Here is a 26451-nt window from a genome sequence, read left to right as displayed (position 1 = left end):
TTGTGTTTTTTACAGTGATCCTACAAAGGCAAGCCACAGTTTGGCAACAGAATGCTTTGAAACTGGATTCCCTGGGATTGCCCAAGGGAGCAGCCAACTCTTATATGATGCCAGGAAATGTGGCCATGTAGCATCATTCCCCGGGGCAAGGCCAACCTCAATTGTAAAGGCTGAGGCAGCATAACCACCAAGATATGGCTGGCTTTTGTAAATTCAGGTGTTTTTTAAAATATACAAGATAAAGGTTACCCAGCCTCCTTGTCTTATAAAAGGAGCCCATCCACCTGAACCTCTCCTTCTCGCTAGATCTTTGGGATGGTTTTTGACCTTGAAATACCTAAAATTTGGCTGAACCAAAAGTTCAGCCCAGGCTAAGCTGTGCCCACTTCATTTCTGTAGCTGCTTATACTCACCACAAAAATAAACAAACAAATTATAGGGTTTCCACAGAATGAAGTACTCTGTCGTGTTCACGAATCATTTGAATTTATCCAGTGCAATTGTACATCGCATCACATCTTAATTACTCTTTTCTTTACACTTATGAAAGCCAGGGAGTGGGTCCCTTAAAGAAAGAGTCATTGCAGTTCAGATTAACTCAGATTCACCAACCATGTACTAGAACAACTCAGCTATGAAATTGGGCAGCCTGTTTTGTGACAATAATGAGGAGATAATATTCCTAGGGAAAGTCTAAGTGACACTATTATTGATAGGTTAATTACAAATAAAAGTGTAAGGCTTTTAAAAACCATTAAAATAAAGAGACTCGGATGGATGCAACATGTATACACACTTTATAAAAGCCTTCCATTTAGCAAGCAAAACATTAATACCTCTCCTATCATACTTCTCCCAATAAGATCAGGAGAAGTCTATTGATTTTTTATTTTTTACGTATTAGGTCTTTCCTGACAAGCATATTTATGTCAGTCTTGAAGAACTCTGTATCTCCGGATGCCCTTAAGTCACATTAACCTGATAGGCCTCTTGGGTTCTGGTGTGGTACTAGAGCCCTACATGAGAAATATGGTTATACTTTTTAGAAAAAAAAGGTACAATGTAATATAGAAAGATCCTACAGTGGCACTGTACATCTGGCAAAGCACCCTGCAAAGATTCATGGTTGGGAAAAGCAGAGAAGGTTATATCGGGAAGCCCAAGGGACCATTTTGGGAATCCAAGAGGGGCTTAAGGTCCATCATCCCAACTCTAATAAATATATGCAAATATGCCCCACTAAATGATTTCTTGGGTGGTGAAGATATTTGGTAGAACTCCAAATATCTGAATACCGATGCAGGAAGATCTGCAAGAAAATTGGGAGCATAGATCCATTGCTTGGGAGTGGAGGAACTCTCAGGAACAGCGAAGAAGAGGTGGACTGTTGTGAGATCAGCGGGAAGGGCAGCTATTAATTGACGCAAGTGACCGCTTGTGATAAACAGAGGTGATGAGATGTGTTTAGTGGGTTAGTAAATATTTTTCTGTTGATACGCATGGTTGGTTTATGATGTTTCAAAGCAGTTGCAGTAGCTTAACTTAGAGCAAGCGGCCTGCTGTGCCAATCTTGAATGAACGAGATTCTGCCAACAAAAAAAACTCATGACAGGTGCTCCGGTTCCCTGCTGCACCAGAAATAAAGGTAATGGCATGTGCGGCTCTCAACCTATGTTAAGTAGGGAAATTTAATGGTAAAAACAGCCCTGGATGATTGTGCACAAAGGGCACTGCTGTCTGTCGTTCTCTTAATGCATTTTATAATTAAACCCTCTTGAAAGAGACTAATTACCCTATGGAATGTGACATCTCCTGTTTATGCATACATTGTAGCTTCCAAATTGAATGTTCTGTATCTTTTTTAAAAACACTTCTTGCTGACGGAAAAAGACAGCATGGGAAGGTGCTGCATTGTGAAAATGTGGCTCCCTCTCCACACATGCCTGGACTTACGGCTCCTGTCTTGGTGAAACTTAGCCAATTATAGCACTCTTGCTAACAGCAAGGAGATTCTGCAAATGGCCATTATACACGGCTGACACAGTGTGATGAGTCATGAGCTTTTCAGCTCAATTTTCTCCTCAGGTATTAGCTTACTGGGTGGGTGAGAAAAGGGCTGTTTTAAAGCAGGGGTGGGCCAATGGTGGTCATCTAGATGTTTTGGCCTACATATCCCATGATCCCCCTTGATTGGTTTTGCTGGCTAGGGCTAATGGGAATGGTAGGTCTAAACAGTTGGTGGCCCCAAGACTGCAAAAAGATAATGCATGTGAAACACTTGGAACCTTGAGATACTGAGGGAATGATCCTATGCCTATTTAGACAGAACCCAGTCTTCTCCAGGTGATAAATGACTTATTTATGTATTTCATTTCTCTACTGCCCCACAGCTAAACCTCTCTGGTTTGTACAGTCCATAAAAACAGGTGATAAAAATACAATAAAAGTATCATAAAATCAGGAAGAATATTAAAACGTTTTAAACAGCTAAAAAAAGATAGTACAAACTGACATTAAGGAAAAACAAAAAAAGATGGACTCTACAAAACACCTGGTGATCCCTCAAGCCCCTGAGTGGCTGAATAAGTCAGAAAAGAGGGTCATTTTAATCTGGAGTTGAAAAAATGATAGATTTGGTGCCAGTTGGGCCACAGTGAGGAAGTTATTCCATAGATGTGGGACCACTACCAAGAAAGTCTTCCCTTTGTTGCTACTCTCTGCACTTCCCTTGAATTTGGCATGTGGAGGCAGGTCCCAGATATTGAGTGTCGTATCTGGGTAGATCGCAGCTGGGAGAGGTGCTCCAGTAGGTATTGCGGTCTTAAGTCATGTAAGGTTTTATAGGTTGAAAGCAGCACCTTGAATTGGGACCTGAAGCATACAGGCAGTCAATGGAAACAGACCAGAACTGATTTTATATGTTTGGACCTGTAGGTCCCAGTTATTAATCTGGCTGTTGCATGCTACACCAGCTGAAGCTTCTGCACTGTCTTCAAGGGCAGCCCCACATACAGTGCATTGCAATGATCCAGTTGAGGATAATGCCACAGACTCTGAAGTAAAGCAGAGTAAAGGAAAAGTACACATGTTGATTATCCTGCTTTGCATATCTGCCCCACATGTCTGTCCTCCCAACCACAACCAAAAGGTAATCATGCAAAGATACTTCAAATATTTTTGTCACTAAACCAGCAAGTGTCCTTTGTTGCACCTGATCCATTTAAACAACAACAACGCCCCTAGAACTGACCTTGGGGTTTTCTGCTTGTGAAGTATGTACCCTGCCATTTTGCTTGGGGCTCTAACTGGACTGTTACCATCCTAGTAAGACTTTGGGTAATTCATGTTGAACTAGCACATGGCTGATGAATGATGAAGGCTAAGGGGGGCTATGGGATATGTGATATACTCAGGGAAAATCATAGTTTCTCTTGCTTTAAAAATGCCTGGTGATGGTAGAAGAAAAGATGACATGACATAAAGAAATGCCAGGCAACAATTTACTGTTTATGTCATATACAAATTGGACACTCAGAATTACAGAAGTACTATAGTTCTTCCATGAAAGTGGTTTATGGGTTATGTTGTTGGAAATTCTTGCATGCAGAACATTCCAAACATAAAAGAGGATTTATCTTACCACTAAATGCCATGGATTTCAGTACCTCTCCAGTCTTTAGCACTTTTTAACGGAAAATAAAAATAATTGATTCTTAATGCCAATTACAAGGAAGGGGAAGATAATGTCAGCTTCCATCTGGCAAAACAGAAGGAAATGTCCCAGCAAAGCAGCTGTGTAAAAATAAGTGCACTGTCATAAAGGTGAATATAAAGTAATATAAAACCACCCCACGTTTTTAGTGTAAATGTATGGAATTGTAAATGAAATCCTGGATAGTTTTTGTGTTATCCACACTATATTCTTGCTCTGATCTTGCTATATATTCAAATATGTAGACAGAGACGTGGATCTGAATGCACTTCCTACTGAAAGCAATAGGAACTTTGGGAGGCCTGAGGGCCCTTTTTGCCTCCGCAAACCTTGCTCTCTGGTGCCCCCTGAAAAGGTGAACAAAAGCACCAGTGTGATGTCACCATTCAGCATCACATTGCTCTGCTGAGCTACTGTGGTTAAGCCGAGCTTGCTTACAAGCTAAATTTAACCCTTTTGGTGCTTAAGAGAAGCTACAGAACACCAAAAGGGCTACATTTTGCTACTTTTGGGCTTTACGGCACTACAGAGGCCATTTTATGTATGTATGTATGTATGTATGTATGTATGTTATTATTTTCAGCAGCAGAAGCCACACTAGGGAGCAGTGGGGAGCCCGTGAGCCTACAAAAGATGCCCACATCCAAAAGATGCTCATTCCATTTCAAATAAAGATTCAATTCCAATTCCTGATCCAAGAAGTAATAGGCACATGGACCTCCTCTGCAAAATTGGGAATGCAACTGTTATCTCAAAACATAGGGGCTGTTACCAATCTATTAAGAACTTAAAGATAATGATAATCCAAGACTACCCTTTCTCCTGGGTCAAGGCACCAATCTTGGAGCTGATGGTCCTTGATCAAATGGTGGGGGAAAGGGATTATGGGAGAGGGAGGTATGCGCAACTATCTACGGCAAGGTGCAATGCTTGCCTATGTGCACACTAATGGGGAGGTGGAGGAACTGGGCTCTGTTATGGCGACTTGTTGGCCTGTGGGCCCTGAGCCTACAGTAGACTGGACAGAACCCCCCTAATTACAAACGAACCAAGGGCTTGGATCCAGAAGAACATCCTTCCTTCACTGGAGCCAGTTCCTTTCGATCCCGTTCAGGATCATTCCTCTTTCCATGTCTCCTCCATGTTCTGACAGCAGCCAGCTGACTTCCCAACTCCAATGCCACATAATGCCATGGGATTTCCTTTCCTCCCATTTTCAGCGTTAGCTAGGGCTTTGCTCTCTTGACTATGCTGATCTGCTCATTTGTCTTACTGCGAATCATGGGTTTTGCTACTGATGGAACAAGTTGATGGGAAGGTCACTCTTCACTGTTCCAGGTGAAATAAATGGATGTCCTGAGACTGGAATAGTAACAAAAAATTGCGGGTTTGTTTTCTGCTATATTAATTTCTCTGGCACCTGAGTGTGGCTGCACCTGAATGCCACTGAATAAATGGGAACTGTGAAGCATTGATGTTTTCTAGATTGCTATTTAAATTATTTAAAAGGTGAAAACAATTTGCAGCTTGATTCTGATGTTTTTGCTGAAAGAAACCTTAAAGCGTGACTGTTCTTTGGCATCCCTGAAGAGAGCTGTAATTTTATTTGGGAACCACATCCTAGAAATCATATACATAATTTACCACTGGCCATGCTAATTCATATCATAGAACCAAAAATATATTCTTACAGAAATTGCACACTTACAAATACAGATAATGCAAACACAATATCACTTGACATTTCAGTATTTTTGAAAATGTTGCATTAAACCTGACTCGGGTTCAGATGATTAGTTCAACCTTATTTTATGAAAGGTATTAAAATTAAAAAATTGTGTTATGGAATTAGAAAACAATTTGTGATGAGTCAAGCTGAGACGGTGTCTTACAGAATCAAAAAGGGTCGCAGAGGAGCCAGGACTCACAGGGTCAAAGTGTCAATACATTTTGATTAGCGGGAATTATAATGTCATCTGCCAGTCCCCTTAGGGCTTCCTTGTTCCATCTGTTGTCCTCACAGCAGCTATGGGAATGAGGATTTTTTCTGCAGCTACAATATATTCTTGCAAGCTATCTGGGGGTGGCTTGGCCTTGAATGGAAGATTAAGACCTATTAGCTTTGCAAAAGACCCATTCCTGGGGAAGATGAGCACTGCTCATAGCTTGTAGATATAGATCAATGCAACTGCCTGCATTTTGGGATTTTCCTTGGGGGTTTGGCTATGGGAATCTCATGGGGCACACCTGCACTCAAATTTTACCATTACACCACAGGAATCAAATTAATCATGCCTGTAGCACAGACATGCTGTTTTCCTTCCCTTTATCTTCCACTGGATAAATGCTATAGATTGTTTCCCATTCTTTTACAGGTACTTTATAATGGATGACCCATTTGCTCCTGATTTATGATGGAATCCACTGTGCAGCTGAAATATATCGAGCATCCTAGAGGAACTGGTTTTACATTTCCTTGCTGCATACGCACTAGATCTGGCCAATTTATGTCTCTTTGTCAATATATGCTTCCTTGGGACTAGTTCTTTGTGAAAAGCTAGTGAAGTGATGTCTCAACACACTTTAGATGCTCTATAGTAAAAGCTTTAGTACTCAGTTGGGTTCCAAGAATTCTAAGATCAATCCGAAGTCTGTGCCAATATGACTAAGCCAGGATACTGCATGCCAAGTAGGGAATTAGGCTAAACCACTGGTCCCTTTACAGCCAGTGCTTCAGAAGAACAAAGAATGGCCAAACACATTACTAAGAGTTTTAAAATCTCTTGGAAATCTGGCTTAAATGTGAGATGTAGAGCACCAACCATGATGCAGGGATATTTCAGGCTTCTGCAACCTGGCATCCTCCAGACATGTTGGAATACAAATCATGGCTGGGGTGATGGGAGTTGCAGTCCACTACATCTGGAAGGTGCCAGGTTGTTGTTATTCTGTGCCCTCAAATTTTCTCTGACTTATGGTGACCCTATGAATGAAAGCCCTCCAGAAAGCCCCCTGCCCAGCACTTGTACATTCAAGCCAGAGACTTCTTTGGTGAAGTCAGTCCATTCATACTTGGTTGACCTTTTCTTCTGTCGCTTTCAACTTTCCCTAGCATGATTCCCAGGATGGGAAAGTCTAATTTAGGAGCTGCATTTGTAAATGACCCTTCCTCCAAACTGCCTAGGGCTTTGCACATTCTAACACTAAATCATCCCATTTTAACCTTACAATAAGCCCAATCCCCCCCCCCCCCCGGCACCTTTTGGAAGGAGAGATTTCCAACCTGCCCACATCTGACCCTTTAGCCACGACACCAATAGCACAACGCATGCCCAAAGGTCACATGGTGGGAGGAAGGTGGGACTGTGCCCCTTCCAAACTCTGCACCTTCCCCAGGCTTTACAAAGTCTATGCACGGGCATATTGTAGACTTGGGGCTCATGCCACTGGCACAAGAGATGCTTCCAAAGGTGGCCAATACGCATCTTTCAGGAAATGGCATAGGGAGTGCAAGGCTCTTAGCAGGGGGCAAGCACATTACATGCAACGCTATTGTGTAAGAAACATCTATCACAGAAAATAAGACACTGCCAGGAAATCCGAAATTTGTCCTCCAGAATATCTCCCCATCAGTGTGCACCCCTAGCTAAAGCACACTCCTGTCTACTCAAATATCTCGTTAGCTGAATGTCTGGATGTTGTCCAAGGTAAGCAGAAAACGAGATTGTGCTGTCCTTTTGTGCCCTGGCCCTAAGAGACTTTGCTGACCCGTGGCACTTGCTGAATTCAGACAAGCTCAGTGGACTTCCTTTCCCAATGAGTAATTCAACTGCCACTGTTTCTTTCCTTTAGTGCTGTTCAGTCTCTTCCACAACCGAATACCTCTCCTCTAATCTCTGATAAGTTCCATTCCAGCAGTCCTGTGTACTCATCATTCTTAGTTCATTTCATTGGATGCAGTCTATTGACACAGCCGGTGATCCCCATGGAAGAGGCTGTCATGCATCCCGTTAAATGCAGGGCGGCTGCTCCATTCTCTTTCCCTACTAGCTTCTCCCACATGAATTTACTGAAATGGCTTTAAGCTTGCCAGTGATTGCAGCCTTTTAATTCTATTTTGCACACCCTGTAAGGCTGTTCCTCTGTGTTCCTTAAAATGCATTTTGACTTCCTATTTTCTAACTCTGTCCTGCTTTGGATATGAGTGTTGTAAGACTAGGTGCAGATATCTTTCTTGTGCAGGAGGCATAAATGGTAAGAAATATCCAGGGCTGAAAAAGGCATAATACAATTTGTTTAAAACGACCTAAACCAAACCAAACAAAATATTTTTCTGTTCCATTCTTTTCACTGTGGGGCTGCTCAATCTATTGCAGATCTCTGGTTATGAGCATGTCTGAAATTGTACATGGGGTGGAGAAAGTAGATAGAAAAAAATTATTTTTCCTTTCCCATAAATAGAATGATAGAATCATAGAATAGTAGAGTTGGAAGGGGCCAGAAGCTCCCGGCTATTGCAGGGAGCTAAATCACACCTTCCCATTCAGGTGACTGTCAAGACGTCTTTTGAATGCCTCCAATGAGGGAGAACCCACAACTTCCCAGCTAAGAGGTTCCATTGCTGTACTGCTCTGACAGGGAGGACATTCTTCCTGGTGGCTGGTCTAAAGTTCTTCTTCACACAGTGCATAGATAAACCATAAAATGAGCTATCACAAGCTGTGGACACCAAGAACGCCAAAAGAGTAGCAACTCCATTTTCCTGGAGGATAAGGCTAATCATGCCTGATGGCTTGATGCTACCTCCAGCTGTTGGAAAAAACAACTGGGAGGAGAATATTGTTCCCCCACTTGCACTGCAGATTGGCCACTGCAGGAATAAAATGCAGGATAGATGGTCCTTGTGCTTGATTCAGCATGTCTTTTCTTAGGTTTTTATCACACCTGTTTGCAATTCTTTACCAATGCCAACCAACTCCTACAGAGCAATAAAAATGCTATATGCTCTCTAAAACACCTGTTCATAAACCAACTGAAGAGTAAATCTCAAATAAAATCATGTGATTTTAAAGTTTCTCAAAAGAGAAGGATGTCTATGAGAAAATGTTGCAGGCTAGTGGTCATATAATATAGCCATGTGACTCCAAAGAAAGTCAGACATTTGAGTAAGTGTGCATAGACTTGCAATCTTTCAACTTGATCAGACGCATGTCTCCTAAGAACGTTCTACTTTGTTCAGTGGAATGTATTTTTCAATACCAATTGCCCACCTTTTCAGCCCATCTTACCCTCATTCTTCCATTTCTTATTGCTGGCCCATCTTCTGCCAACCTCAACACATAGAGATCCATTTTATACTCTCTTCCTCCTCGAATACTGAATCCAAATCCTTTGGCTCCCTTCTCCATGTCAACAGTAAAATAATCAAAATCCTGCATGATCAAAGAACATGGGGAAAATATTGAAGTGAATATTCTCAGTCTGTAGCTCACTGCAATGAAAGAACTTGGTCAAGCAGGTTTACTGCTTGGGATTATGGCCTGGTTCAGGTAATATTTACTAGGCAGTGGCAATTTTTGTGCGCTGGAGAATTCTTAAAGTCATGTTTGATGTCTGTACTCCTTGTAGAGAATTATACACATAAGCACCTGATTCCAAGCTTCCCTCTAACCCCCCTTTTTTTTGAGGGAAATGAATCATGCAAATACGGCAGTTGTGTTCAGGCAATTGTGTGATGTACTTGTGCCACACATTTACATGTGTGGGAGAGAGAAAGAGTATGTGATCACTTTCTTATCACATGTTGCCACCTGGAAAGTATCTGAACTAGGCTTAAGATATACTGGTTGCATTAGGAAATCACAATAAATTATAATTACAAATTATAAATAAATAATAAATTTATTGTGATGGGAATGAGTCTAGCCATGTTTCACACTGATCTGTTTTGGTCCAATCTTTTCCCCAGTACAAAGTCAGGAGAGGTCAGAGGGTTTTGCCTCCTGTTAACTGCAGGTTTTCATTTCATCCAAGCTAACAAACTGTAGTTATTCCAAACAAACATTTATTTCAAACAAGCTATGTTTAAACCATATTTCAACAAACCATTAAGCACAATTTAGTGTTCAGATGATGGAATGCATGAGTGCAAGAATTACCTAGTTTCTTTGCTGTGATGATAAACCATGGTTTATTGTGATGCCTGACTGTAGAAACTCTCTTAGGATAAGCAGGTAGGATATCAGTGCTTTGTATGGTGTGTAACCACACTGATGAAAAGTCAGTGTCACAAAGCATGGCAGTATTCTAACGTCATTTCAGCTCTTTCAGATCTGTCACAGACAAATAAAACCAAAGTGACTGGAGCAGACTTACCTGGAAGTAATCCCAGTGAAATGACTGGAACATACTTCCAAGCAAATAGTTAAAGGATTAGGATGCAAATCTGCTTAAGTCCCAGGATTTCAGTTGTGAATTGCAGATAAGGATGTAAAGGGGATTTTGAGAATATTAAACTCTTCTCTTGTAAAATTTAGAAAGCTTTTTAAATGTTGCTTTATGTTTCTGAAATGCTAAATACTATCATTTCCCCTTCTATGTGTACATGTAAGATGCATGAGATTCTTATACAACACTGCATATCCAGTTTATACTATCCACAGAGTCCAGCAGTAAATCTGTTTTTGGACTGTTTGGGGAAGGATATTTCAGGTCCACATGCTATTCCCCAAAGAAATAATTTCTTCTGGATAGAAACATGGTACATTGGGGATGTTCTGCTCACTGCAAGGCTAGTCTTTTATAAGCAGTGAATTTTTCATAGAAAAACATCCACGTATGCAAGATCTCTAAGTACAACCTGGAAACCTGCAGTTCAGGAAAAGATTTGCACTAATTTTGGTGGCAGTACAAAGCGATCATCACATAGACACACTGCTTTTAGAAGGGATCTTTTTCATCAAAGCCCATAGAACTTCTCCATCCTTAAGCATCATTAACCATTTCAGTACATTCCCTCTGTAGGCATGCGGAGCATAAAAAGCAATGTATACATGAGTGCAGCATTAGTTGTTTAACATAAATCAATGCAAGTTCCGCTGTACCTGTTTGTTACGTTTGTCCGATTATTTATGTCCTGATGCAAAATGTCTTAGGATGGGCTGATTAAGTAAAAATGTAAAAATGCAAATGTCAAGCGCTGAAGGTTCTGAGCAAAGAAGCACCTGCTCCGTTCCTGCATGCCTCATGTCTACTTGCATAATTCAAACCACCATGCAAGTGCACGCACAGGTATGACCTTCTGAACAAATTGCAGCTTCCCTTGAGTGCCTTTGTAGGGAGTTTTATGATTTCCTAATTACAGGCAGTCGCCTTCTATGAGTGTGATAGAAGAGAGAGCATTTATGCAGGAATTCCATCTGGTTTGTATTTAGGCAATGCACTGAGTTAGTCTGCTTAGATTATTCATATTTCATTTTATGATAAAAGTGGAAAGAAATGACTGTGTGACCACAATCTAATGAGCTTTGTTACACAAGTACAAGGGGTCATGAGTGTGATATCATCTGAATGCCTGGTCCCAATTAACGCTTTTTCTACAATATTTTGTACCAGCTGAAGTATTCAGACAGCTTTGCAAGACAAGAGCAAGCCAAATAAGAAGGTATCAGAGTATGGCAGGATCACAGCTGGTGTATGAGCTGAAGATGGTGGAAGATGCAGCGTGTGATGGGAGACACTTGGGCATCCAACAGCACGGCTGGATGTAATAATTATGATGATGATTATTTATTATTATCATAATAAATTATTATAATTTATTATTATGTTCTATTGTATTTCAATGTATTTTATTGTGTTGTAAGCCGCCCTGAGGCTTCGGCAAGGGGCGGCATAGAAATGTTATAATAATAATAATAACAATAACAATAACAATAACAATAATAATAATAATAATAATGCTCCCAGCCAGAGTATAGGATCCTTACAAGCTGGTGTACAAAGTGCAGGTGTGGATCTTTCCCCTGCCATGCTTGCCTGGAAGCATTTTCAATTGTTTTAAACCTGACTCTGTCCCCAGGCCTATTCATACAGACAGTGTTGCATTCCAAATGAATTGAACATGTGAATCTGCCTTCTACGGAGCCCGGCCATTGGTCCATCAGGTCCAGTATTATTGTTTACTGCTGGGGTGGACAACTTGTGCCCCCCCCCACCAATTTTGTTGGCTTATGGCTCCCATGATCCTTCACCATGGGCTATGCTGGCAAGGGCTGAAGGAGTTGTAGACCAAAACATCTGGAGGACCACAAATTGCCCACTCGTGTCTGCTCTAACTAGCAGCAGCTTTCCAAGGTCTTGGGCAAAACTCTTAACTATCACCTCCTTTCATCTGGAAGTGCCAGAGATTGAACCCAGAACCTTATGCACACCAGGCATGTCCTCTGTGATGGAGCTGTGTGCATCCCACCAAATTTCCAACGTAAAGAAATGTAGTGGTGCATGGGTTTGGGTTTTCCATTTAATGTGAACAGGGGAAAGAATCGAGTTCCTTGCAGATTGTTTTCAGAGATAAGCATTCGCTCCCCCCTCCCCCCTACACACAGAAGCAGGTACCTGGGGCTGCCTGTAATCTGGGAGGGGATATTGCCTGGTGTCAGGAGAATGTTGCCTGTAGTCCATCAAAGGGGGCTGCCTGTAGTCCAGCGGTGGTGGCTGCTGGTAGTCCAAGACTGGCGGATGCCTGTAGTCTAGTGGAGGCTGCCTGTAATCTGTTGAAGGCTGCCTATAGTCTGTAAAGGGAGGTTGCCGGATATCAGGTTTCACATCCTGCCTTGCTTTTACTTCTGACCTATAACTAAGGAATAAAGAGCAGTCAGAATGGAACCAGAACAGTGCTGCATATCCTGACCTGAAAAGCAAGAACTGGGTAGATGGTCGATCCATTCCAGGAAGTGAAAAGCAGACTGGGGGACTGCCACGTGGGTTTCCATGGAGCTTGACCACCCAATCAATGTCTACATTGACAGCATTTAATTTCCAGGGGGAAAGCAGTACTGTGTTTGAAGGCATGGGACTCGCTGTCTGGATGGCAGAGGTGTTGGGAGAAGAGCCTCAAGGGGAACAGCCATGGAGGCAGTGCACAAGTTGGGAGTTTGCACAGCAGCTGCCCATGGCCTCGGATGACCTCTGACTCCACCAGCACTTCCAGCAGGTGCCAGCAGGACTGTGCTTTCCTCTTGCTCCTCAAGCTGCCTTGCTGGGTGCTGTCTCAGCCAGGGGTTGCCGCTGGAGTGCTCAGGCAACACTGCAGCACTGGAGGAGCAGCCTGGGCTGCAAACCTGAGTGGCAGCACCTGAACAGGTGCGCTACAGGTCATGACTGCCTAAGGACCTCATCCTGGACATGTTTAGACAGGACAAAGGACAGCCCTCGACATCTCTCAGCCAGCTGGCCTGGGGATGCTGGGAGTTACAGGAATTTTTCCTGTCTAAACATGCCTAAGATTGCTCCTTCCTTGCCTTTCCCAAGCCTGGAACTCCCCAGATGCATCAGGCCACAGTAGCCATGCTGGCTGGGAGGACACTGGGTCAGGGAGGCTGGCCTGAGTCATGTGTGCCTTAGATGGCCACCTACGTATTACGGTCAGAAAGCAGTAATAAGTAATCAGAAACAATCCCCCAGGAGCAAGGTAGTGTTGCACACACGTAAACATTGCTTCGTATCTCCAAACACTCTCTCTCTCTCTCTGTACCTTTACAGTACAATCCTACACATGTTTACTCAGTCAGCTTAATGGGGCTGACTCTGGGCAAATAGAAGAGGAACCCAGGCAGAAAAACCCGCTCCCTAATGCCGGTCAGTGCCAGCTTTCCAAAGAAAACGTGGTTTTCTCCACCCATGAAGCAAATTCTGGATATGCATTTCCCTAACAGCTTCTCCCTCAGGAGACAGTTTTCATGCATCCATACGTTATATGCATGCACCAGCTATCTTCCATCATGCTAATCAAGACTCAGCAGTCTTCCATCTTGAACAAGGCCTGCTTGGTGCAGCTGGGGCCATTGGGACATGCCCTGGGAAACTGAAGAGTATCAAGAGCAGTTTGCTTTAAGGTACAGGGCAATTTGTTACTTTAAAAGTATAACAAGTATTAAAAATGTTGAATGCTCATTTGGTCCAGCTATAGCATGCCGGAGCCCATGCTTATAAATATTTTGGATGACTGGCAAACTAACCTCTAGTACACTACATGAAACTAAGTCTCAGTCATGTCAATAGAACTTATTTCTCTGGGGACGTGCATTTAGGATTGTGGCTGAAATATTGCAGGAGTGTTAAACAAAGATGACACTCAGGGCATTGTATGTGAACCACAGCTAATTAGTCCTTTTTATAATACAGTGTAGAAACTTCGAAGCTGTCATTTACTGTTGGGTCAAGGTCTGGATGAGGTACATTGGTAAATCAATGATGTGAAGTGGGTATAATGATAATGTATTCGGTCCCATTTTACAAGACAAAAGTTAATCCAAGGACAGAATATAATTGCCTGGAAAATAATGGACATAGAAGTTTTACACTGATCATTCCTTTTAAGCTGAAGCTTTGGTTCTTACGTCCATGAGTGAGAGGGGGTGGGAGACAACAGTGATAGAGCAATTAGTTGGAATAAAAGGATCTGCTCTAAACAACTATTGCCATCAAGAAAGTGATTCCTAATACTAGTTGGTTTGTACAGATCATGGGGAAGAATAAAGATGAGCAACAGTTTCAAAAGAGCCAGTTTGGCATAGCAGTTGGAGTGCTGGATTGGGACTTGGGAGATCCAGGATGAGTCCCCACTTAGCCATGACACTCCCTGGGTGACTTTGGGCCTCTCACAGACTATCAGCCTAACCTACCTCACAGGATTGTTGTTGTAAGGATAAAATGGAGAGGAGGAAGAGGATTATGGAAGCCAGCTTGGATTCCTTGCAGGAAAAAAGGAAGGATATAAATATAATAAATAAATGCATATATACATACATAATTTAAAAAGATGGAATAACATCACAACCGTAAGTGGCCTATCTTTCACAACTGTTTTTGATGTGGCAAAGTTACCCAACAAACTTTTTGCCTGTCATTTTCCACATTGTAAGGTGTTCTTGGGATACAAGGTATACTGTTATGAATCTGCTCATTTCCTATGCATCTTCAGGGTGCTGTTGCTCGTTATTTTGGCCCTGGGTGGGTGCACCTCAGTTGATCTTATCATGCAAAAAAGGACCATAAGATGATGTTGAAAGTGCCCCGTTGAAAAAGTCCATGAACATAGGCTGCAACTTCTACCTCCTCATCTACAGTGAGCCCTTCTTCTTCCTACCACATCTGCATCAAGACGGTTGAAGAAGAAAGCATGAAATTATGCATCCTTTCATTATCAAAAGGATGAAGATCCACAGATCCCACAGGGGAGGCCTGTCCTCCTCTCAAAAAGGCTGTGGTAGGGGAGTGATGTTTGCTGATTTGCTTTCCCTGAGACCCCCCAAAATCTGGTCTCAAGAGTTGGAAAACTGTAGAGCATCTAGAAGATTCTTTAAAAGAAGCATAAAGGGTGGCATGGAAGCTACAGGGAGAAGAGAAAATTGCTAGAAATCATCTTCCTCCCATGTATCAGGGAAAGCCTCTTTTGCAAACAGAATCTAAATCCAGAATCCAAATTGGGATCCAGGCAAAATACAGTCACGCTGTTCCCTCCTCCAGTCCCCATCAAAGTCCCCCAAATTAACACTTCAGGAACCACAGTGTAGAACTGCATAGCTAGAGGAGGCGGAAGGTGCCCCAGTTCTTCGTCTCTTACCTGTTTTCGTGTCCTTGAGACTGGAGCGGCTGTGGAGGTGCCGGCTGTGCTACAGGGCTCGGCTGTGCTACAGGGCTCTGCTGTGACAGGGGGCTTTGCTGAGCCATCGGACTGTGCTGTTGTGCCATGGGGCTCTGTTTCTCTGAGCTGGGGGCAGAAGCTGGGCTGTTCAGCTCTGCAGAAAGGAACACTGGAGATTAGAAGGTTTGTCACCATGTCGCATTCAGAGTAAAGGCAACGGGGGGCAATCAAGTTCCTCAGTCATTCTCCGCCTCAGAGCATCTCGGTTTTGACTTGGCTTGAGTTATTATGGATTGTAATGAGATTATAAGACACCTGAATTTAGTCGGCTTCACTGGATATTCTCTGGGCTTTGAAATCTCATACAATTGTAGCTGATGTATGTGTTATTTAAAACCCAGTTGGAACCAACATGCAATTTTGGAACCAACATTGTTTCTCCCTTTGAAGAACAGAAAGGAATAGGGCCATTAGAAAAAGTCATCATGGTGAGAATTGGTACAGCCAGCGATGAAGTTTAATCTTTAGATGATTGAGACCCAGAAGTCTGAAATGGGAGAATGGCATTGGTGGATTGAGCTCTCCAGTACTGGACCAGTGGACCCGCTGGAAGAAGGTGCAGTAGAAATGAAAGAGGATAGTGAAGAAGTGAGAAGCAGTGAGACAGGGGAGGTGAAAAAGTAAAGGCTTGCTTTGATGCAAAATAATTGACTGTGCATAAATGAATGTCTGAGCTCTGATTTGAAAGACTCACAGTCCTACTGGAGCCCCGAAGATGCTAATTAAGACTTCCCCTGAGTAAGGGTGAGTAGTACTATATCCCAGACTACTCAGTGATAAGGAAGGAGGATGCTGAAATAGGACAGAACCAATACATCTGAATGAGTGGAGATGAGTGGGATAATTTATGTAGACAGCCAGTGTGGCGTGGAACTGGGACTCCAGTGATCTGGGTTCCAGTCCCTGCTCAGTCATGGAGCCCACAGGGTTATTGTTGGGAGATAAGATTGAGAGCAGCAGGAGGAGATTGATGTAAGCTGCTTTGAGTTCTTTAATAGGAAAAAAGCCAGATCTAAAGCTAATAAATAAATAATAAATAAATACAGTTTTCTTCAAAATGGCATGGACTGTTGAACTGGTTGCTGTGATGTGTGAATGCAACTGTGTTAGCAATCTATGGCTTGTTAGCTACAAGCAACCCAGAAAAGGAACCCACAGTTTGTTGTTGGGTGGTGAATTCTGGGTTGTTAAATTCATGGATTGTTGTTATGTGTGAACCCAAAATGCTGGGGATGTTAATGCGTTGTTTCTCAAAGGTATAGAGGTGGCAGACAAGAACACTATAAAGACTCAGCCGCACTACATTTTGTTCTTAGAGCTACATGGCGAATACTTGAGTTCTGAAACATTTACAAAGTCTGTGCAGCTTTGCCACCCATTAGCATGGAAAGTATGTTGAATAAGTAAATACTGCCCCAGTCTTTGTTGCTGGATGTACTGCAGTGCTGGAAAGGTACCCGGGTTACAGGGAGGAAGAGGGGAATGAGAAGTGAAGCAAATGACCCAGAGACTGAGAAATGGCCTGTTCAATTGTCTGCCAGACAAACCCTGGTTAGACCAGAAACAATGGATTAAATAAACCATGGGTTATTGTTACATGGAAACCAGACTTCTGTCTTTCCTGGACTAATAGCACTTCATGTCACAATTTACTAACAGAAAATGTTAGTTTTTACGGTGCTACGACACTCTTGTTTTCCTGGGGCCTATATCTTCCATTTGCCTTGCTCTATTTAAGTTCCACAAAGGTCTGTCCATCTGTTAAAACACAACTGCTATTGACCACTCTGGGCCTGCTGGATAGGAAACCATTACAGAGATTAGACCATCTGGCAGAAATATGTAGGTTAGAATGCTGCTTCTTTATGTATCCTAAATCAATTTTGCTAAAAGAAATGCCATTATCAAATAAGACCATTTCACTTAGTTGAGTCACATGCAACTACTATCTCAACTTTTTAAAATGCACATACAATAGACTTTCTTAGTTCTTTCAAATACTAAAACATTCCCCCCTTTTTAGAGGAAAGAGGTCTGTGAGTAGAATACTCATTCACCTAGCAACGCAGATTGGTCATAAATATACAGCAGAAACTACTGCTGTATTCAATGTATCTAGTCTATTAATATTCTGCTACTGGAATGTAGAGCTACATAGACTACTTAGAAACATAGAAACTGAGCAAGTCAGAAGGTGTCTCCCAGGCCATCTAGTCTGACCTCCAGTTCTAGCTGGTTCCACTCATGACATGCCGACCACTTGCATGTCCAGCCCCATCCTCACCGATGGGGCTTCAACCACCTCCTGTGGAAGCTCATCCCATACCTCTGGGGTCCTAACTGTCAGGAAGTACTTCCTGGCATCCAAACTGAATCTTGGTTCCTTGAGCTTGGGTCCATTGGAGCACATCCTGCTCTCCTCTGCAGGGGAGAACAGGTCTCTACCACCTCCGTGTACTTAACACACCACAACTCAGCTACTAGCTCTTGCAGCTCTGAACAGAACGCTCAGACCAAATACTGGTGGCTTTGTGCACAGGAGCCCTGTTTTTCTCCATAGTCTCTTGTGCAACTTTTGGTCATGTTAAATCTCAGCTCACAGCTGATAAGACCAAAATCTGGGCACTGTGTAGGAGAAAGGAGATCGCACGAGACATGTAAGAGATGCAGTATTTTTGCCTGCACGGTTTCTGGTGTTGCCCTCCCTTCTAAACTGACTGTAATCTTTTTAAAGGATGCTGATAAAGCACAATAATTTGTCTCAAGAAAAAAAAATCCAGCTAGCACCTTTAGTATAACCATAAACCGATCATTTGCTGCAGTACCTCCAAACCTGCTAACACCGATGCAGCACTGTCCTTTCCATTGGGCAGAGGTGTGGGGAGTCACCTTTGGCAGAAGATGCTGGGAAGAGGCTGAGAGGTGCTGGAGGAGGGAACATTGTGCCAAGCAACCTGCTCTGGGCCTTGCTGCTTTCTGGTGTGGTGGAGGCATGAAAAAAGTGCAGTAAACTTTTGAAAACGGAAATGGAGTGCGAGGCATCTTGTTCCTTGCCCCAGGCAGCAGTTGGGTCAGGATAGCCCTGCTGAGAGGGACATCTTCTCTTGCCAACTGCTACGCCCAGTCCTGATTTGCATCCAGATGATGCTAGTTGATCTTATTTTCCACTGAACTCATGACTAAGTCATGACTACTGTTGCATGCTGATTTGACCACAAAAGACAAACAGAACCTGAGAGGAAAAATCTGGAACTAGCTGTACTTCTAGTGGAGCAAAAGGAAGAATGTATGACCTTCTGGGTGCTGAGGTGACTTTAAGACTCAACACAAAAGGGGAAATTATTTAAGACTCAAGATAATCCAATCAGAACCCTCCCCTCATGCTGAATTTTGTATCACTGGGCTCAAACAGAAATCTACACAAGATGCATAGTCACTGGAGGAGCAAGGCATTTGGCTGGAACTCCTGTGGGTTTGAATGCTTTCTCAGTTGAGCATTTCAGGGGGAAAAACACCAAGCAAATTAGCTGACGTCAGTGCGGTTGCAATTATGCAAAATGGGGTGAGGATGGAACAGGGGTTGTTAGCGATTATTTCCAACTGCTGCATGATCTTAGTTCTCCCACGAGGCAAAGGAACAGACCCTGAAGTACTTCATCAAGGCTTTTCCTGGTGGTTCAAATATACTTTTACCATCTGAGGTGTTTTTGAAACACTAAGACTCTGTTCTAGCAAGGTCTGCAGGGACACAGCAGTAACATTTATATAATGCCATGCGCTGGCTGCACATATAAAAAGTCCCTAACTTTCCCAGGGGTGCAGTTCAGATTAATTGGTTGCTACTCCTATTTTCCTCCTGGGTTTTAGGGGTCAATTACTTACCCTCCTGAGGAATGATGCGAAGAGTTACACTAAGACCAGCATCTTTAATTAGCTTCACGATATCTGCATGAGGCATGTTAATAATAGACTGGCCATTCACAGCTAATATCCGGTCTCCGACTTTTAGTTTTGCACAGCGATCAGCAGGACTTCCATCAATTATCCGGCCTATTTTATGGGGTACAGCTAGAAAGGAAAAGTATACACGCATAATTAACATGACTCTATAGTCAACACAATGTGGTCAGTAGAAGCAAGCAAACAAATGTTTATATTTAGGCAAAATGGCTTCCACTGAGAAATGTCTAGACCATTTTACTGTGTTCTGTATGTGGTCACCCTATCCAGCCTCTTTCTTTCTCACCTCGCTCTCTCAAACTATTATACAAGCTTCCATCTTCAGCACACTAGGGTTTCTGCTTAAATCTCAGCTGCTAAACTAGAGCTAACACTGATCACAAGGTGCAGTATCGATAGTCACTTTGGAAGCCATGCCATTCCTCATGAATGAGCCTTCTCTTTCAGATTTACTTGGAGAAAACGTCCTTCTTTCCCTCCACTACTTCATTGAAGCTGTATTGGAAGGGAAACAATTCAAGCATCTTTTAAGGCAGAGGTAGGCAACACGGGGCTGGTGAGCTTCCATGTGCTCTTGGACATCTTTCCTGATCTCTGTCAAGGTGCCCTATCCTCCCACTCTAACCCTCCCCCCCAAGATTTTCACATTGGGATTGTTTCCAAAGAAAATGAGCGTCCCCAATCACTGTTGTCTTCAATCCCCATGAACACCTCGAGGCCACCTGTGGGCCTTACAAGGCATTCCTAGGAAATGAAGATGGTGGATGGCTGCAGAATATATAAATTAAATTAAAAAATCAATATACAAATAAATAAACAATTAAAATTGATTAGTATTAAATTATATGCCATTAACCCCACCCTGCATACACATTTTATGCATCTCTGATTTTTCTTCAGCCCCCTGCTGTGTAGAGATCTTTTTTTTTTTTAGTCTGCTCACCAATGCTATACTGAGAGAAGAAAACTATGTAAAATGTTATGTTTTAGTCCAAATTGCCAAAAATTTTGGTGGACTTTTTGTTTACTTTTCTGAAGGGAAGGGAAAAAACAAACAAACCCGGATCTGTGAATGAGCAGACAACAAAGCCAAAGAAGCCTGAAATCTGCAAAAAACAGGCAGAACGGATTTAACAAAAGCCGCACATCCTTATGTGTAAGCCACACAATTTGTGTGTGCCAAATTGTGGGAAAGCAGTACATGGCTGACTTAGTATTGTGTGGGTGGCCTAGTTTAGATGAAATGCTGGACACATGGCTAACTTCTTCTTGCCTGCCTTCATCGTGTTTAGCTCAGACCCCATTGATAGGATGGTGAGCAGCCTAGAGATCCCACACATATGACACATGTCCCAAGACTGAGGGTCACAGTGGACACTAGGCTAAACACGCACTCTTTTTATTAAAAAGTAAAGGATTCATCCAAAAGAATCCAAAACCAAATGCAAAAAGTCTCCTGCATCTAACAACCAGAAGATGGGGGATGTGTGTTTGCATGTCCGTACACACCCTGCAGATGACCTGCTAGCTAGAATGATAGAGAGATGCATTCTTTTTAAGCTCAATCTTCCTTTTGAGCATGCAGGGCTTGGGCAGACTATTGCGATATGAAAGCCCAAACCCACAATTCTCACTCACGTTTTAAGCTTAGGAGAAGTGCAGTTAGAAGTGAAAAGTCTGCAAATATGGGCTAGGGTTACTCCGGTAATTCCCGGGCTGTTTGTTTGCTGTGAGAAATACCTGAAAAAAGCCCACAGCACCTGATTGGAGAAAAGCCATCTGCTCTGCACCTGCTGATTCATACAATGTCTTTGCCTTGTTCCCTGCCCATTTCCTGCCCCTTTCTGCCAAGCAGGGTCAGTCCTGGATTATAGCAGGACATTTGGGCAAGATGACCTTAGTGGGCCTTCTTCTCCTCCCAACAGCCAGTCTTTGCCATCTCCAAAGGAAGCCAGTTTACAGTTCCCAACACAGAAGGACAGGGCAAGCAGACACATGTCCTCCTTATTTATTCATTTAAAAGGATTTCTATATCGGTTTTCATTCTAGCCCCCACCTGCCCATCTCCTTTCTCCTGTCACTGCTTACACACTTGCTGAGGGAAGGAGAACCGTCAAGAACAGGAAGGAGAAGATCTCCAGGGATCAGCAACAGGTTCCCTCAAGAGGTGCCCAGCAATAACAACCCTTGTTGTTAGCTCTGCCACTGCATCTAGTATGAGTAGACCATTGAGTCATTCTAGATGGAAAGACACAACAGAAGTGCTGCCCCCAGCCCCCAGAAGGCTGTTTGCTGTGTCTCTGCTCCAAGTCACTCTTTTGCGGTCGCCTCTTTGCACAACTATTTCATTGGTAGCCCATTATAGTTTGCTGGTACAATTTATCCCCATCATATAATTGCACCTGAGCAGCAAGAGTGGGTTCTCATGGTGATGGGTTGAGTGATGGGTTATCATGCTGCCTGAACTCAGCCAAATAATAAACACTGATGAACAACACATAGTCTGTAATGCAAACCAAAGCAATGGGTCTCTTAAAGGGTTGTTTGTGGTTAACAAGTCCTGGCTAGTTAGCACAGCTAGGTTCAGGCAACACAATAACCCATGATCTCAACAACAATTCATGTTTCATCAGCAGTGGACACTCAATCCATACTCAACCCTTGAGTATGGCTTATTGGGTTTTTTGAGTCCAGTCTATGTGTGCATGGAATCAGTTATATACTTTGTATTTCATCCAGTGATAGTCTTGCTTAGAGAAAATCCAAAGAATTGTATGGAGATAAGTTAAACATGACTGGCGTCATTTATTTCAATGGGTCTACTCTAAGTAGGGCTAAAATTGGACATTACCCAAAGTGAGCTGCTCATATAGCCATTTTGTGAAAAAAATGAGACATGACTTTTTGCCCTTAAGTGTACCCACAATTGCCATCTGAATAGGCTACATAAAAACATAGACTCATGCAAACTTTGGTAATTCATGCTCCTGTAGCCCCAACACTTAAATTTTGACATTCAATTTGCCTCCAATTTTACTTCATTAAAGTATGCACCTTAGTTGCTATACATTTGAGAGACACTGCCTTTGGCAATGAGCATTAGACAAAAATAGAGAACATTCAAAATAAGGATGTCAGGGAGTCAAAGCTTCCTAACAATTGCTCTAATGTGATACTGAAACTCAACAAGTTAAAACAGTTATAAGTGGAATGTAGAATTTTGAAGATGAAATACTGTTCCATCAAGGGGAAGTCTTGTGGATGAAGGATATAAAATTTACAGCCAGTCAAGCATTAAGACAAAATTGGTATAAGATGTTTTTTCAGTGGTATTTTACCCAAAGGATATACAGAAAATGGATAAGAATCACAATGGAAAATGTTGAAAATGTAAATAAGTAAATGGGACTTTTTACCATATATGGTAGACATGTGATAAAATGAGAAGTTTTTGGAAACAGATATATGTGGAAATTCAGAAAATACTTAATTTTTCTGTGAATGCAAAAAATATGCTATTGAGTATCATACCAGATACTCTTCCAAAGAGCTATTTAAATATATGAGAATGGTGGCAAGAGTTACAATTGCATCAAAATGGAAAGCAGAAGCCTGCCCAGTTACTGAAGATTGAAAAAATAATCTAGTTCAGTATTCAATAATGGCAAAACTAACCAATTATATAAATGGGAGACCTGCCAAAGAATTGAATGAAAAATTGCAAGCTTATTATAAGCAATTTAATATTCAGGAAAACTGAACTCATAAAAATATTATTAGTGAGTTTTATCTCAATGCTAAAGCTATGACATTATTTACAATAAGTTTGATAAATCATTTTGTTTACAAATCTTAATGAAGAACTGATTGACTTAACTGTGGGTAGAAGAGAGAGAAATGTTTGCTTCTTCATGAACTTATTAGGTTTTGAGATTATATTCCATATTTGTGTAATATCCCTTGGTATCCTATATATATTCCTCTTTATTTGAATCAAAATAAACTGAAAATAATAAAAAGGTGTCAAAACTTCAGGATGCCAAGGGAAAAAAGTGTTATCCCTTGAAGTCGCCCAATGTGTTTTGGCCTTGTACTATATGTTTTGGACTTTCTATCGTGAGCTAAGTGAAAAGTTTAACATTAAAGGTAAGTTGGGACCCACCTAGGTTTTACATTAGTATTATAGGAACGTTAGGCAGGCAAAATGAACAATGAATGAAAGCATCTTTAAGCTTGCTTGCTCAGCAAATCACCTCTGTTAAACAAATGGGTTCTAATATGAACCTGCCATATTGCTCTTTTGCTAGCACTTGCAAAAATACAATGCTTTATTCCAGAACAGGGAGAAGGGTACATATTTTTATGCTCAAATCCAGTGGATTGAGTTAATTCCATGAGAGTCCAGTAAAGGTATGGCTTGTCCGGCATGCTGTATCTCTGCAAATTAAAACCTAAGCACTCGACTTTCATTTGTTCTTATACTTTCGCAGTTTTTGTGTTACAGAACTCATCCATTACCTACACAGGACTCTGCATTTTTTGATAGCCTGTGTCCCAAGGGATGTTGCTAAATAGCTTCAGTGCAGCTGTGGAAGGAATTTCCTTGGATACACAATGCGGAACGGCTACAATGTGCCACACAGCACACTGAAGCAGGCCTGTGTAGCAGTGACCTGCCAGGGGAGGGAAGGACTATACCAGCTTCTACCTCTTCCAAATGCTATTTTACATATGTAGGCATAGGAGGATGGCATCCTTTGTCCTTAGAATGTAAAGCCATCTTAAAATTACTGGAGACGAGAGCACAGGAAGCTGTATTATGCTGAGTAAGACAATTGTTCCCTCTAGCTTCATTACCATTGAAACCGACTGGCAGTCCCTCTCCAGGGTTTCAGGCAGGAGTTCTGAGGATGCTGGGATCAAACCTGGAACCAGGTCGATAGTAAGCACTGAACCATGGACCCTCTCTCAAAAGCACAGAAGTTGGGTCAGGAAGAGCGGAATCCTAACAGTCCCTCCTCCAGCGTTACCTGGTTGCTGGAAGGCAACCTTTGAATGTAACCTACAGCAGTAAAGCAAGTCCAAGCATTATCTTTAAACCCACACATTTTACTTAGCAGAGTTTAAAACTGCTGATGTTGAATGTTAACTGAAAATGGAAGTGTTACACAGAAAACATTTCTGGCCTTTTGCCGTAAGTTTCCCGGGCCAGAAACACTTTTCAAACTAATATCAGATACAACTTCTTAAACTTGCTGATGAACAAGTTTTCTGAACAAAAAGTGCTTTTGTAATCTTTCTGTTAGTCACAAGATAATGAATACATGGCATTTAGTATAGTATTAATTCCTTCCCATTAATTTCTAGTGCTTTACTATTAGAAGCAGTTTTAATTAAGCAAAACTGTAATTTGATTTAATGTCTGGTTTCCCATAAACTACTTCATTATGTAATGATAAACAAATACCAGGCATATTTCAGGAAGTGTGGTCTGGACATTTGCAAATTATTAGATTTAAAGGAAGAGAAGAGACTGAGAATTTAAGAAAAGAGTAATTTGATTCACTCCAGCATTAAGTTATATCAGATTTACTGGATAGCTAAAATGGCTTGCAGGGACCCCCCCCCCCCCCGCCCAATTTTAGTAAGTGTGGTTTGCCTTTCTTCTGAAATTTTATGGTTCATGAAATTGTACAAAATCTAACCACCACACGTGTGGCACAAAGCAAACACAGGAAAAACATACACACCCAACTGTGTCTCACGTGCAATTTCAGTCTCATGTTCACTATAATTTGTTTACTGCTACTTGTTCTCATTTAAAACATTAATAGTAATATACAAAAGTTTAAAATATAATTAAGTCAGTATCGTATTAAAATGATATAACATACCAACATTAAAATACTAAAATATAAAGAATAGAACTATCCCAACACAATCTCATACATCTAGAATATTCCCAGAGTCCTGGTGGAACAGCAAGGTTTTTACTTGCCTCCAAAAACACACTATGCAAGGTGCCAACCTAGCCTGCCTGAGAAGAGAATTCCAGAGCCTTGGGGCAGCCACGGAGAAGGCCTTCTCCTATACTCCAACCAACTATGCTGGTGAAGATGGTGGGAGTAAGAGAAGGGCCTTCCCAGAAGATCTTAGGGTATGGACAAGCTCATAAAGAAGGATATGGCCTTCCATATGGCCTGAATTCAAAACCACATGGGCCTTTATATGTTGTAATCTGAAGTTTGAATTGTGCCCAGAAATCAACTGGGAGCCAGTGAAGTTCTTTCAGCAAAGGAGTTGTATACTTCCTGTAGCCAGCCGCAGTCAACAGTCTGGTGGTAGCTTTCAAAACCATCTGAAGCTTCTGCATGCTCTTCAGAGGCAGTCCCGAGCACGTTGCAGAAACCCAGATGGGATGTATCTAAGGCATGGATCACTGTGGCCAAGTCAGACATCTCTAGGAATGAGTGCTGGAACATTAATTTTAAATGAGCAAATGTACTCCTGGTCTTTGTTGAAACCTGGGCATCCAGGCTAGGGTTGAGCCCAGAAGTACACCCAAGCTATGGGCCTGTGTCTTCAGGGGCTTTGTAACCACATCCAGCACAGGCTGAATCCATTTTCCTTGATCTGCCTTCCAACTGACCAGGAGCACCTCTATCTTGTCTGGATTATGTTCGATTTTTGTCATCATCCAGTCCACTACTGCTGGCAGACACTGCTGGCAGAGCAGATTTGAGTGACTTTGTCTGCAAAGTGCTGAGCAAATTGTTGGTGAGATGTCTGACTCCTCCTTTTGTGGATCTTTGAAAGACCCCTCACTAGCTGAAACAGCTTTGCAGAAAAGCTC

The 26451-nt window shown here is 42.1% G+C and overlaps 1 protein-coding gene across 8 annotated transcripts in view; it reads right to left on the bottom strand.

The window, feature by feature from the left end:
• Window positions 1-26451, bottom strand: part of MAGI2 (membrane associated guanylate kinase, WW and PDZ domain containing 2) — a 708373-nt gene that overhangs the window by 36485 nt on the left and 645437 nt on the right. For all 8 annotated transcript variants that reach the window (XM_044423188.1, XM_044423195.1, XM_044423191.1 and 5 more), the window contains 4 exons: window positions 19521-19706; window positions 15558-15732; window positions 12329-12569; window positions 9001-9144 (listed from right to left, as the gene is read on the bottom strand). In XM_044423188.1, the coding sequence (XP_044279123.1) occupies window positions 9001-9144; window positions 12329-12569; window positions 15558-15732; window positions 19521-19706 (746 nt within the window). The remainder of the gene's footprint in view (window positions 1-9000; window positions 9145-12328; window positions 12570-15557; window positions 15733-19520; window positions 19707-26451) is intronic.

This window comes from Varanus komodoensis, unplaced genomic scaffold (genome assembly GCF_004798865.1).
Source record: "Varanus komodoensis strain SLA01 unplaced genomic scaffold, ASM479886v1 scaffold13_3, whole genome shotgun sequence".
NCBI lineage: Eukaryota > Metazoa > Chordata > Lepidosauria > Squamata > Varanidae > Varanus > Varanus komodoensis.
This window is presented reverse-complemented; position numbering and strand designations above follow the sequence as displayed.